The sequence below is a fragment of the Nothoprocta perdicaria genome, unplaced genomic scaffold, assembly GCF_003342845.1.
Source record: "Nothoprocta perdicaria isolate Ctin4 unplaced genomic scaffold, notPer1 scaffold_34, whole genome shotgun sequence".
NCBI classification, from domain to species: Eukaryota; Metazoa; Chordata; class Aves; order Tinamiformes; family Tinamidae; genus Nothoprocta; species Nothoprocta perdicaria.
In genome coordinates, this window is record NW_020455577.1 from 243,730 (window position 1) to 257,517 (window position 13,788).

At 38.4% G+C, this 13,788-nt stretch overlaps 1 protein-coding gene across 2 annotated transcripts in view; it reads right to left on the bottom strand.

Annotated features, from left to right (window-relative positions):
* KIFAP3 (kinesin associated protein 3) overlaps positions 1-13,788 on the bottom strand; it is a 55,625-nt gene that overhangs the window by 39,084 nt on the left and 2,753 nt on the right. For both annotated transcript variants that reach the window (XM_026043798.1, XM_026043797.1), the window contains exons 2-10: positions 12,618-12,749; positions 11,287-11,441; positions 10,598-10,653; positions 9,987-10,128; positions 8,510-8,609; positions 7,457-7,581; positions 6,914-7,012; positions 5,941-6,119; positions 3,922-4,084 (exon numbers count right to left, since the gene is read on the bottom strand). In XM_026043798.1, coding sequence (XP_025899583.1) covers positions 3,922-4,084; positions 5,941-6,119; positions 6,914-7,012; positions 7,457-7,581; positions 8,510-8,609; positions 9,987-10,128; positions 10,598-10,653; positions 11,287-11,441; positions 12,618-12,749 — 1,151 coding nt within the window. The remainder of the gene's footprint in view (positions 1-3,921; positions 4,085-5,940; positions 6,120-6,913; positions 7,013-7,456; positions 7,582-8,509; positions 8,610-9,986; positions 10,129-10,597; positions 10,654-11,286; positions 11,442-12,617; positions 12,750-13,788) is intronic.

A 13,788-nucleotide genomic window follows, 5' to 3' on the forward strand; every position in this document is an offset into this window, starting at 1 on the left:
TCAGCTCGGCTGCAGACCATATCTAGACTTGATTAAAAACTCCAAGCTACACCTCTTTGGCAATTCTTTGATTGTGCATTAAATCTAACTTATAAAGAATGGAAAAATGTTACAGGATTACAGGAGTTTCCAGAAAGGATTTTACACAATAAAAATACACAAATTGTATCAATGAATCCTGTAAAGTCAGACTTTTCAGGGACAATTAAATAAGGGACAGTTAAAGTCACTCCCTGGTCTGACCATCTCCACCTCTTTTCTTAAAAGAAGAGTTTGAGCTGTTTTGGGGTAAGCAGACTAAGACATAACCCTTAAAATGTCAACATAAAATATCAGCATGCTGATATGAAGCCTTGGAGCTCTAAGAAATGAAGACATTCAAATCAGGAGGCTCACATCCACAAGGAATATAGGCTTGGGATTGATGACATCATGTTTAGAGATCTGTGCAACCAACTCGCCTGCTTGGTGAACTGGAAATAAAAACCCACAAAGATGACTTTCAGTCACAGCAATCAGTACTCAAAAACCTAGCCCAAGATGTTCATTGCCTCTGTTTTTTTTGAAGATGAAGACCATGACATGGCATGAGAACTAACACAGGCACAGTCCTGCTGCACTCCCCATTTCTGGGCTGGTTTCTAGCTGGTATTGTTTTGCAATACATCCATTTCAGGTCAGTAATATTCATGGTCCAAGCCAACTTTGATTTTCAAAAGCAGCTAGTGATTTCAAGCAAGTTGAGAGACTTTGGTGGTGGTGGCAGCAACAGCAAGGGGATCTGAGTTCCAAGCATCCTGGGTTCTCACTCTAAACACAGTTTGCACAGGAAAGTGAATTAAAAGAGAACAGCACCTCAAGACATTATGTCTTCACTGCACTTTGCAACTGTCCAGCAGCCCAAAGGAATGAACCCACCCACCAGTTTTGCTCCCTGTGTGCCTCCAGAGATATTCATTAAAGATTGGAAAAAATAAAAATAATCCTCCCTACTCCACTTGCCCAGCAAGCATCAATACCATTCCTTCTCTAAAGGAGAAGAAGGGTGTGGAAGCTGTTATGTCCCTGACAGAGCAATGATCAACTCATGGGTGGACACAAGAGCCAGCACTGCCTGGCACACATCCATACTGCCAGCAGGTCCTTCTCAACAGAGGTTCACTGGGAGGAGGCTGCACCTCCCMTTGCGCTCAATAGTCCTCAGCTGGGTCTGCACGAGCTTCCTGCTCTGCTCAYCAAGAACGCAGAACTCTCTGTCTTGCTTCACAAAGAACAATTTGAAAACCTCACTTGTACACAACAAAAAAGTACCCTTATTAGAAGAACGTGAACCATAAGCTGTGCATGTGCTGTACTCAATTTTGTATTTGCTTTGGCCAGTTAACTGAAAGGAGAAGAAAAAAACAACAAAAACAACCAAAAACCACCCACACACATCTATACCAAAGTGGATGTGGTCCAAAATAGTGACTTTTCCTATTCTTTCTTGTGGACATAATGCTTTTTGCTTCCTGCCAAGGCATTCCGCTGTAGAGATTCATCACAAATCCTGGAGAGAAGTTATGAATGGGGTAGGGTTTCTCCTTTTGCTCAGCAGTGGAAGAACAGCTACAGAGAAAAGAGGGTTCTGCATCTGCTTTCTTAAGGCTCAAYTCCACATTTTCCACTTTCAGTTTGTGCGCTGCCCACAAGCGAATACATTAACCAAACTCTAATGTATTTGGAGCAAGTTACACTCTTATTCCATGCTGTTTTTATTATTCCAGGCAAAGCAAAATGACAGCAGCATGTGTGCAGCAAGGCTCTCCACAACGTTCTGCAGGACACTGGCTTGGACTCTTCTTCCAAGGTGACAGACATACTCAAATACACCAGGCTCTATCTTACAGGCCTCCACAGCTCTGCTCCAGCACAAATCAGTAAGTCAGAAACTAAATTTTCCTCAGCTGCACGCAGCTCAGAGCTTCAGAGCATAATAAAGCTCAGCTGCAGCTGATTAACTTGGGTGCCTGGAAGGAGGAGCAGGAGGAGTCTTGTCACATACAATACTTCAGACTTGTGAAGAGAAGCCACAAAAGCTAGCAAGTGGTGTTGACTGGCAAAGCTGCATGAAGAAGCAAGTACTGGTGCTATTAAAAAGCAAAGGCTAATGAAAATGGAAAGCAAGACTGAGGCAAACTTCTCACGTCCATGCTTTCAGCCTTGATGAAAGCCTTGATGATGTGAAGCAGGAGGGAAAGAATGAGGATGGTTCTTCTCCAACCTATCACAATTAATCCATTCCTTTGCTAGCTCAGCTTAGGCCGGTCCATCTGCTCAACTACTAGCCTCAACCTACCTTGGGAGGCAGTCCTGCTTCCAAGCCATTAAGTGTCCCTTGAGAAAGCTGTATGCCCTCCAAAATTGCAGACCGTCAGAGAAGGCCATCTCAGGGCTCAGTCCTCAACTCCTGCCTGACAAATCCTGTCCATTACTTAGTTCCAATCTCAACTCTCCTCTTAAGCACCTAATATAATTTATACCCATCTCAAACCCAGTGCTAAAGACTCAAAGGCACAGCCTGCATAAAAGGGTAAATTTCAGCAGACCGAGTCATCAAGCCTGACCTCTTGGTATTAGGAGCTGTATGGTTACTTGTCAACAGCTGCTAAGGTGTGTTAGCACTTCAAGAGCACCTTAATGTGACCTGCAAATGTAAACTGAAGGGTACTGACTTGAATAATGCATGCTGAATGCCCAAATAACCTGTAAAAAATGGGGCATCTGGCAAATGATTATTTTATTACTAAGGTTACAGGCTTTCCTGAGCCAGGATATACATAGGCATGTATTTGTGAAGTATTTGATTCATCCTATAAAGAAAATTCTTGTGAATTAGAGCTGAGTTAGGAATTTTTTTTTTTAAATTTAGGACATTGCAAGTATCAACAAGCAATGCTAAACAGAGGAGCTAAGGAAAACAGCACATCTCCCTGCAAAGGACAAAAAAAAGGTGGAGGTGATAACTTCCACATCAAGGAAAGAATTTCTGGAAGCTTTTGCAGATCTTGCTACATCTTATTCTAGGACATGCTTCAGGAATAGACTTCTATTATAACAGCCAACTCTACTGAAYAGCCTTCAGCACAGGTCTAAGTCCAGGGAAACAGCATTTGAAGAGAAATTCTCCCCTCCACATCAGAGTTAGGCATTAGATGTGCCTAACTCTGATAACACCCCTATCAGATTAAATTCATTAAGGAGAGAATGTGTGGGAGCTAGGACATCTTGGTGATCCAAGTCATGCCAGGTGTCTCTGAAGTCCTAGACCACAGCACTGTGTGCTGAAAAGAAACAAGAAAAAGTTCCTCTGAACCTTTTTGCTGGTAGCTGGGCCAAGCTACCTAGCAAAACCTTACCACAAATTAGACTGACAAGCTTAAAATCTAGAAAAGGAAAACAAAAAAATCCACAGTCCTAGCTAGAAGCTTCCAACTTTGTCAGCTTCAGATCTAACCTCTTACTTGAATCACTAAGCTAATAGAGTAGGCATCTGCAGCTTTATAAAGAGGTAGCTGGTATATTCACCAGCTAAATTACCTGAGGTAGCTGACTTTCCTGAGCACTCTTCCTAAATACAAGCATCATTTAAGCGTCAGTTCTAATGAGTCTCAGTTAGCTTCCAAAGTTATTTTTAAAGACAAGAAAACAGATCAACRGTTTAAGGAAAAAATGGGAACCTAATTTACTAAGAATAACATTATTTTAGACTTCCATCTAAATTTTCATTTGAAACTATGATATACATGATAGAAAGGGTGCAGATAGGGAGACAATTCTTTGGAAAATAAATTTTAAAACCTAAGAAGTTTTAGGCACCGTCATGACGTCCACATCTTTTCCAGTCCCTAAATAATGTCTGTATTAGAACAGAAAATATACCTAGAAGTGCAGTGAGCTTGGGAAGCAGACCAACTTGTACCATTTTATTTCTCAGGCCTGTATCAAAGGAGAGATTCAGTAAGAGCCGAAGAGTGATGTTCAGCAGGTCTTCATGTTCACAGGGTACCATTTTCACAAGTTTTTCAACAATATCCATTTCTACCTGTACATCAAGAAAAAGAATGAAGTCCACAGTCATTGAGGCTTAACTTTGTGTTCTGCTTAAAAGCTCTAACATATATTCACCCGATTTGCCCACAAGTGCAATTTTCACCCATAGTAGTGACTGTCACTGCATTTTTGTCTGAAGCAGCCTTACCTATGGAAGTGTAGTTTAAATCTGCATTGGGTTATTGAGTAATAGTGAATAAGAAGTTTTGAACTAAATAGTTTAGCTGTCCTGGAAATATTCCCCACAGTCGGAATACTGCAAGCATGTGTCAGAAGACATTGCTTGCAGGACTGGAATGGGAAGGGAGCAGGAAGCTCATTTCAATTTAAACACAAGTAACCCGGAGCAATTGACATTAAAGTCAAATAGATACCCAACCAGGACAGACAGAACACTGGCATCCAAAAAGAATTTGAGACCTTTCAGTATGAATTTCAATGAACCTCTAGACCAAATTTCACATATGCTCTCAGAAAAGGCATGCTGCCTTGTATGATAATTTAATAAAAGCATGAAAGGCATCTTGAAACATGTATCACTTTCAAATTAAAAAAATGGAATCTAAGTGGTATCAATTCCTGAGATCATGTTCTATTTACCAGCCAGAAAAGACATCTGATCATCAATTGGCAAGACTTTAGAAAGTTTATCATCTTTTAAGCAACATTTCTCTGCTTTTAGTTGTCAAGTCTTTYGAATCTCTTGAAGAAATTCATTCTCTGCCTCACAGAATGTTCTTCAGCCAGAGGAAAGCACATAAAATTACTTTACATTCTTCAAACTTTAGCACACATGTAATTAGTCTTCCTGTTATTAATACACAGAGAATAAATTCCAAGAAAAGAATCTGCAGCTCTCACCACATGGCAKAGGGTAGTATTCAAATAACTGACTGGATACCTTTGATCAGAAACAGTMAGATAGCAAGGACTCCCACTTCACTACTTTGAGTCTAGCATGGCACTTGAACACCAAGGGAAAGAATGTGCTATAAATAAAGGGTGGATTATTTAGTTTTACTTAGAATCAGGCACTGCACAGCTAGTCTTGGTTCATTTTGTCTTCAAAATTTGTTCTATTGCTTCTGAATCAAATATCAAAATATCTTCACTAGTATCTTCCATAATAATATTTTAGAGAAGAAACTATACATCTCTACTATCAGACAGAAACAGATAGTTAATCTAAGCATACAAACCTTTTCAAGCATCTTTTCATGGCTATTCAAATACTTTACAATAAAATAAACTTCACCAATGTTTCATTTGTCTCTCCAATAAATCAAATGGAATGTGAAAAGGATGCCAGCAAATCAGCAGGCTGCAAAGCCAAACCTTATTTTCCGAATAAAATGCTTCAGGGATCTACACAACCATAAATTAAATCAAAGACCAATCACCTGATAAATAGTCTACATTCCTCAAAAACCACATTTGGTGTCTTATTTTTGAAAAATAGGATACCCTTACATAAATGAGATACACATGCATATTCACCAATCATTGTAGACGAGGTGTTACAGAATTCCAGTAACAAAGATGCAATTAATTTCCTACTACATTTACATAAATGCTTTTCACTGCATGATCCAAGTTAACTGTGGTTTCAGACTACCTCTTGGTTTTGCTAATCTTTTTAATTTGTTCCCCCCACAAAAAAAAGGCAAGAAAATAAAATGGGTGGGGGGGGAAAGGAGGGCAAACAACAACAAAAAAACACACATAAAACCATAGGCTATAGATACTTTGGATGCAGATAGGGATATCTCCTCTTCCCTACAACTACTCACGGGTTTTAGAGAACATTCATCCCTTTCCAACGTTGCAGTGGATTGCTATAGGCCTTACCATATCATTTTTGTTCTCCATAAATATGCTGAGTTTCTTCAAGAAAGATACAACCAGGATAAGCAGTTCAAAATTGTCTCGATCGAGAGCTTTCACTAACATATGCACAATGTTCTTGTTTCTCATCTTCAGCTCAGTGCGAGTGTCCTCAGCAAGATTCAGGAGCAAGTAAAGAGCAACTAAGAGCCAAGACAAATCACACCAACAGATTAAAGGCATTGATATTGAATGAGTTTAGACATAAAGTGTTTAAGACAAGGCTTTCTGAAGCATTTTACCCTCTTCCCAGTCCATTTTGAAGAAAATGGACCCTCAGTACTTCTTATTCACATTGAGAAAGCTTTAAAAAGATAATAGTTCCAAAATTAGCTTTGCAAAAAAAAGATCATATATTTTATGAATACCAGAACATTTGTTTTTAGTTTTTCTTTTTATTCCAACAACAACCATTAAAAATTCCCTTCTCCTCCCCATCCCCCAAAATATACAAAACCCAAAACAAACAAACAAAAAAAATCCAGAAAATCTTTCTCCTTTGCAAAACTCCTCCCAGGAGAGCTTTGCCACTTATACTTTAATATTAGATTGAAATGGTCTATTTGAAGAAAAAACTAAGTAGATTAAAGTCTACTTGGTCCGAGTCATATACAACCTTTAACTTTCCATCCAAGTAAAACCAAAACTCAAACCATGCCAAAAACCAACATCACTAACAAAAAAAGGATAAAGTCACCTCTTCTGCTACTTGTGCAAGCTTTGCAGATCATTTTAAAAATTATTAGCAGACACCAAGGTATGTTAGTACATCCAACAATTTGAGTAAATATCTATTACCTCCCTATTCTTTGGTAAAGCTCTTGCACATTCCTTCACACACTGTTTATTTACATCCTCCTAGTTAAAACAAACATTCCTTAGGATACTCTATCCACACTCACAGGCAAGGAAAAGATTTGCTATTCAATTTTGTTACCTCTCAGTAGCTGTTCCTGCTTGACAACCAGACCTTGATACTTCTTGTAGGTTTTTTCATAGTCCTTTTTCAGTGTTTGATTTTCAGGATCTTCATCAAGTAAATAGCAGGAGTTAAGGAGCACAGATAAGAGTTACACAGTCTGGATACAYATTGTGCACACAGGTGTTACCTGATCACTAAAAGAAAACAAACTATGGAGGAATCAACAGAAACACTACCTCAGCATAACCTTGGAAACCTGTAAACCRCAATTATGATTAAAAAACACCTATCTAGTTCTTCGTGTAAGAGTCTAATAGTCAATAAGAAAAAATCTTAACATATTATTGATAAAATTACCTATACTTTGTTAATTACTATTACTTTGGTTACTTTAATCTCTTCAGCAGCACAAAATTCTCACTTTTTTTGTATCTTCAATTATATTCTGCATTTACTAGAAAGTTCTAGCACATTCATAAAAGTTGCTGTATGCAGATCTCAACTCAACAGCAATGAAGTCAGAGGTTATCTAGTTGCCCCAGCACATCAAAAGGATATCAGCTTTCTTCTTCTTAGCAAGTTCTTCCTGCCACAGCTCATGTCTCTTCAGCTCATGATCTATGATATTCATACAAAGAGCTCCAATTTTGTAGTGGGTGATTAGTCCATGAAACTGAGAAAAACTACATCAAAGAAAACATATCATGTCTGAGGAAAGAAATACGCTGCAACCAACCCCAAATCTGTTTTGACATCCACGGTAGCAAGGTCCCAGCAACACATCAGAACTGGCATAGCAAAAATGGCAGTTACTCTCTGCCCCTTACAGCACTTCTGAGAAATTTCAACACTATAACACTGCCTGAAAACATTAATATTTTTCCAAGCTTTTAAAAGGACAACCTTTTTTTGGCCAAGATGGGCAAAGTAAAATCATGTTTCACAATAAAGATATTTCTTAAAATACATGTGCTTTATTACATGAATTTAAAAGGAATCAAATAAGCTCTGTCTTTTTAAATTAATGCTAGGRCCACAAATAGGTTTAAAAGGATGAAAATGACAAATTTAGAATACTATTTCAAGTCAAAATAAAAAACACTTCCTTTATTTGTWAAAATTGGAATATGTTTACCTATCAGGCCCACTTTTCATAAGTGCCACAGAGGACCTTTCATGCATCAGAAGACAGAAGTCTAAAAGTCAATTTGCATTATAAATTCATCTAACTTTTTTCCTAATAAAGTTGGGCAGAAAAATAAAACTACCATAACATGTACAAGCACTCAATTCAATTTTGAGTGCTTTTTCTTCCTAGAAGGAACATGAGATACACACAGCATTGTATGTGGCAGCACAGCCTAGTGTCAATGGGTCAGAATCCTTACTAGATACTTTCTTCCTAACACTTCTACAGTGTCTTATCACAAAAAAAAAGTGCCTCAATTTTGTCATTTGTAACAAGCATGTTTTCACTTCAACATTTTTTGTTTCAGTAAAGTTTTGCAGTAAAGGACAAAACAAACAAACAATAACTACCCACCACACACACACACCAAGCAAACAGAATATTTCCTTTTTTATCCTTAAAAGCGGAAACCTGGCCCCTACCTTGAGAAACAGAAGAAGATATAAATTATATTAGTAGCAAGTTCCACACTTTGTTTCCAGTCTTCCCTCAGCACTCTAGCCAATGCACCCAGGGCGGTTTCTGAAAAGAGACAARATCTATACAAATCAGAAATTCACCTCCTCCTGTTGATTTTGCAATATATGAAATTTCAGTATATATTTTTCATGATTTTAAATGAAAGCCTTTCACAGCTATCTCATATTGATATGTAACAGCATTCTTCCTGGAGGCTGTATTGAAGTATTAAGAGTGTATACAGGCTGACTGATCATCCAGATACAAACAGTAAAGAGCAGCRTCACGCAAGGAAACCACAATGGAACCATAAGGCCCTCTTCAAACTACTTATAACCTTAAAATTACAGAGCCTCAGCTACTTGAGTGCTCCCTGTTGCACACCCATCACAGTCACTTCCACATCCCTTTAATTTCCACCTTGACAGGCACAATTTCTCATCCACTGTTTCTACCTACTTTTTCCTCTTAAAAAAATTCTCTTATTTAATATTCTAGTTCATACTTCTTGCTATCACACTTAAGCTTATCATTTTTGAATTGTATATCCTTTCCATTTGCCTTGATTTTTTTTCTTCYTCAGATGCCCTGCATTAGACAATCAGAACAAGATGAAAGTGAAAAGCAATAACTAGAAGTTTCTGACAGGAAAATACATCAAGCTCATGGGGACAAGTCATTATCTGATGGCTTATCAAACCCCTCCCATCCCAATTTTTACAATAAACTTAGTTTTGACTTTGCCAGATGGTCAGCAGGCATTTCTAAGACATTATTTAAGGAATGTGGGATACRAACATCAGGGAAAAGGACAAAATGGGGAGGAAAGAAAAGGACTAAACTAATACAGTATGAATCTACTATCACTCTGGCTTTGATCTCCTTTATATTTTGTTCATCTGTCTCATCATCACAAATTATAAAGTCCTGGTGAGAGGGGACAGTGGGTGGYGAAACGAGGATATTTACACATACATGTATGTATTAACATACACACACTATTCCATGTGACATAGGACTCCAAATGCACATAAAATACATCCTGCACGCTGATACAATTTTAAAAATGGATCCATAAATAAAAGTATGATATACTAGTGATATCTGGGCAAGTTTCACCTAAAATCTGGACTGCAAGAGAGAGATGTACATTCCCTTTTCTCCAGCAGCAATGCCAAATTAAGGTAATTTATCATCAAAATAATTAGCATCAGAACAAATAGCTGAAGCCTGGTGAGGCCAGAAATAYCTTTAGGTGTTAAACCCACCTAGAATAGCCTAAGAAGCATCTGYTTAAAATGCCTAAACCAACTTAGACAGTGAACTCGGCAAGAGCACAGCCTAACAAACTACAAAATACAGGTATCTCAAATAATAAATTTCAAAAACCACACACAAAAAAAATGCGTTGCACACTATCACACTGGAGTTTAAAGTTACCATTGATCAGCAATTCTTCCAGATTATCAGGATTCCTAGCAAGCTGCAGGATGAGGGCAGAGCCGCGCACCTTGTCAGGAATGTCCTCATAGAGTAATTCAATATACTCATCCATGTCATTGATATTGGCAACTTCATCAATCTGGAAGCAGCAAYGAGCAAGGGTTTAAGAGAGGCATCAATTCAACACACTCAAACATAATGTGATTCTGCAGACAAAAGCRTGCATAGCTTTGAATTTTCTTGTGTTTTATTTTTCTCTAACAAAATAAATGCATACAAAATCACTGCCAATTAACAGCAGGAAATCTGAGAATACTTAATTATAAGAAACAAAGGATGCTCAGACACGGCTCCCTGCCTCCTGTCCGATGTTCCAGACCTCACTCACTGTCCTGCTGCGCGCTATACTTAGAAGAAGTATGCAAGTCAAATATTTTACCCTTTATGGAGATGATTTTTTATTCCATTGTGTAACATTTCTAAAAGAAGTTCTTTGTTTAAAAACACAAAGGAGAGAAGAGAATTCAGCATTTGCTTACCCCATTTATATAACCACTTCTTTAAGARAGGAGAGAAACACAAAGGCTTATTACAACACCAGTATTTACCTCCATTCCTTCAAAAGGGGGTGGATCTTTTGGCTTGCTGGATTTCTCTTTCTTTTCTACAAGAAGAGAGACAGGGCCACAGGTGAAGATACACGTTCACAGATAAAAAAGCATGCTCAGTATTGTCACATTATACATTCTGGGAGAGACCAAGGTCAAAGTCCCCTTGCATCTAGCTGACTCCAACTAAAACACTGACCCCCTTATTGCAAAAAGCTAAGGGGTCTTAGTTTCTGCAGCTAACAACACACAGGGAGCAAAATGAATCGTCAGATGCCTTTGACTCCTCAGTCCAAATGAGGAGTTTAGCCCAGTTAGCTGGGGAGGCAAAGAGCAATAAATCTTAGCTCAAGCTCAGACTGAAACAAGCTATCTCACTGTAGAAGTACAACTGCTTTGCCACAGTGCCCAGGCAGAATTAAGATCTCATTGAAGCATTGGTCAATAGGAAGCACCAGTACTAAATTTGACTAACCAAAAGCCATCCTTGTCAAAACAATAATCCCACACTAACCTTCACAATTATTTTTTCTTCATGAGGCAGTTTAACCATACTCCTTCCCCAGTCTCACCTCCCTGGAGAGGGTTTAAAAATCAAGCAAGTTAAGATCTGAGGTTAAGAAACCTCAGACTGCACTTGCAGGTAATACTGAAGTGCATCAAGCCTGCTTTGTTCCTCTATTACTCACCTTTCCCTGCTGAAGCATCTCTGCGATTCTGTAGATAGTATAACAGCTGTTCCACCTCGGCAAGTTTGGAGGGATGAATCAGTTTACATTCYTCAACGACCTTCCGAGCCAGGGAAGCAATGTCTGTATTTGCATTGAGACTTTTCAGTCGAATGCTGAAACACAATCAGACCGATTTCATCTCAACTGCTAGATTTTTGCATTTTCAAGCCTTTAACTTAAGCTTACACAGTTGTGAGTTTGTCAAGGAAGAAATGACCAGGGTATCTCCAATGTCCATGCTAAGATGCCGAAAGATAACATCTAAGCAGCTACTCTGCTTACTTGGCTTTTTGAGTTGTGGAAACAGATTCGAGAGCAGATTTTTTGCAGTCAACAGTCAACAACTCTAAATGAAGCTATATGAACAGATCCCTTATAACCATCYCAGGTAGAGCAGTCAATAACGTATTTGTAACAAGTTCTAAAAGAAGCTTCTCAGCATTGCAAAGCAGTACAGTAAAACAAATAAATAAAATCCCCAAATAAGAAACTTCACAGGGAAATTTATTTTGCAATACCTGCAAATGCAACATCGAGACTTTTCTATAGATACAACAAGACTGCAATAAAGACTCTACATGCAACATAGAAAAGAAATATCTGTAGGAATTAATATTAGTATGGCAAAGTCATGYTGATTTATCTGAAGAAGAAAGTTTTTGATGCAAGAAAGTTTTGGAGGACAATTTAAGGGGTTCTCTTCCTCTCTCATTTTTCCTAAACGCATTCACACAGACAATTCCTTGCTCCCCTCCCTTTTTCCATCCCTCCTCCAGAGAACCACTGGAGAGAGCAGGGGTGGAAAACACAAACAGAAAAATATTCAAACTTATAGTCAAGAAAATGATGAATCAAATCTGAAATGGAAGGCTGTAGCAAAATCAGCAGTAGGGCGTTTGAAACTATGGGATCCAGGCAGGTTAAAAGCTAGGGCACAAGGCTGTCAAAAGGTTCAGGAGTACTTCTTGCTCTGACCTTAACCACCACATGGAGCAACCAATCACTTCACATTTTTGAACCTCAAGCTCCCAGTGTGCAAGATGTGAATGATTGTGTTTTACTTTACAAAACTTAATGCATCTTAAATACACAGATGAAAATCAGCTTACAGCATGTGTTTTAGGTTACTTAAAACTTTCCCAGCTTCATTCCAGCTTCTAAAGCCTCCATTAACCTGATACTAAGTTTTATAAAGTTTAGAATCTATTACTTCTTACAGGTTTTTCTTTATCAAATTTGCAGCTCTCTTAGAAAACAGAAGAAGTTACCAGAACTTCCTCTGAACTTACATTTTCTGACATTCTTTGCGTTCCCCCAGCATGGGGTCTCCCATCTCCCCAAGAATGGTTGCTTCCACTTCATAGTGGACAATGAGGGCTTTCTCAGATGGATGTACATCTATGTTGCCTCCTTTTACCTTCCTGTAGTGAAAAAAAGACAAAAAATGAAATAATTGCAGATTTAATGAAGAGATGAAGAAACATGTCAGAATATAGATTAATAGCAGCCATCTGTTTCCTTCTCAGATCAAAACTCAGGTTTGGGCCTTCTGCCACAGCATGGTGTCACATTCCTTCATTTCAGAAGAGCTGAATGTAAGCATAGTGCTAGTCACACATCCTTGAAAATTGCCTCCAGCACACACAGAAAACACGGGTCAAGTCTTAGTCATAGAAGTGAAATAAAGAAGAGGACAATATACCTTTGGCTTCTAAGTTTGAGTTCCCTTGAGGAATTATATTCAGGAAAAAAATGCATTTCACAAAGGCGAATTTCACAGTTGATTGCATGTTACTGCAAGTGTTGCAAAATCTTCTGATAATGGCACAAGTGCTGTCACATACAAATGGGAAGCTTCCCCAACAAGTCTGTTGGTAGACTCAACTAAGTCTTAGATAAAACTATCGAGAATTAATTATGAAGCATATGAATTCAAACCCACTATTTTCCATTCACACATAAATCTTTGCAATACTGTTCCTCATCCACAGCCTGAGCTCCCTTTATCCCAGAAAGGAACACATTTAATAACTTGTTACTGGCCATGGGGTATTTCCAAAACAACAGCTGACACCAACAGATATAAATCAAGCATAATTGTTTATTATACTTATAGATACTTGGAAAAAGTAAAGCACTCCGCATTCACACAACAAAGGGCCTCTTCTGCTCTCTCCTACTTGTGTGTAAAGCTATTTTTTTAAGTAGATCACTTCAAGAACCAGATTTACAGGTAGCTTCATGGCTTCACAAGTGGTCACATCAGCATAAGTGAGGTGACAGCTAAGTGTGGTATGGGGACAAGTATATTAAGGGAGGCTTCTTAGCCGCACAGAGTTGGAAATGATAGTAAATTTGAATGTAGCCTTCATTTAGCATAATCACTCTTTAGAAAATGATAGGAATATACATCTCCTCACCCAGCTACTCTAGCAGCTGCTTTCTGTTCTGCAGCAATGC